Here is a 935-nt window from a genome sequence, read left to right as displayed (position 1 = left end):
TAATTAAAAAATTAAAAACAATTAATTGATAATTAAATAAATCTGGGAATAAAGCAGAGTTCACTCTTGCATCCCTTTTAATAGGAAAAGGCTGAGGAGGCTGCCCTCAGGCCCCGCCCACAAAAGGCGGGGCTAGGGACGGTGGGCGTGGGTAGACTACATTGGCCCCGCCCCTTCGCCCAAGAAGCTCCGCCCCCTCTTACCGTCTCCCGGGCCGCTTGGCTCCGCCTCTCGGTCACGCCCCTTCCCGCGTGGCCCCGCCTCCTCCACCTCTGTGCCGCCGCTCCTCCACCATTTCAGGACGAAGAGGAGGAAGAGGAGTCCGCCGAGGAGGAGCGAGAGGCTCCACAGCGGCAGCGCCTCCATTTCTTTTCCTAGTCGGCCACCTCAGCGCCACGGCGGAACGGAAAGGGGGCGGGGCCTAAGCCGGCGCAGGCGCACACGGACGCAGAGCACGCAGCGCCAGGCCGGTGTTGAGCGTGGCGCGCATGCGCAGAACCCGGTTATCGGCTCCTGCCGGTGTCGCGCGGCTCTGACGTCATCAGCGCGCCCAAGATGGCGGCCTCCGGGAAACGGCCCGAGCATCGAGGGCCCCCAGAATTGGTAAGAGAAGCCGAGGAAGATCTGGGAGGGAATCCTTTAGGCAACGTCCTTCGCGGTGCATTGTGGGAGTTGTAGTCCTGAGATGTAAACTTTGGGGGCTCTGGTATTATATGTGTGTATATATATATATATATATAACACACACACACACACACACACACACGTATATGTATATATGGTGTGTGTGTGGATTCTGGGAACTGTAGTCTTGAGGTATAATGCTCTCAGGATATATATATATATAGATATATACACACACACAAACATATGTTTCTATGGGGATTCTGAGGGTTGCAGTCTGGAGGGATAAAGGTTTCGGGAAGCTCCTTAGA

General features: G+C 55.1%; 1 protein-coding gene across 1 annotated transcript in view; it reads right to left on the bottom strand.

Moving 5' to 3' along the window:
• The window catches only part of LOC121918191 (transducin beta-like protein 2), a 1,906-nt gene extending 1,350 nt beyond the window's left edge, over positions 1 to 556 (bottom strand). The window contains exon 1 of the mRNA XM_042444278.1: positions 204 to 556. Within this exon, the coding sequence (XP_042300212.1) occupies positions 204 to 366 (163 nt within the window). The 5' untranslated portion in view covers positions 367 to 556. The remainder of the gene's footprint in view (positions 1 to 203) is intronic.
• Positions 557 to 935: the final 379 nt, after the last annotated feature.

This window comes from Sceloporus undulatus, unplaced genomic scaffold (genome assembly GCF_019175285.1).
Source record: "Sceloporus undulatus isolate JIND9_A2432 ecotype Alabama unplaced genomic scaffold, SceUnd_v1.1 scaffold_5638, whole genome shotgun sequence".
Classification (NCBI taxonomy): Eukaryota; Metazoa; Chordata; class Lepidosauria; order Squamata; family Phrynosomatidae; genus Sceloporus; species Sceloporus undulatus.
Note: the sequence above shows the minus strand (reverse complement) of the source record. Positions and strands in the feature narration are given on the sequence as shown.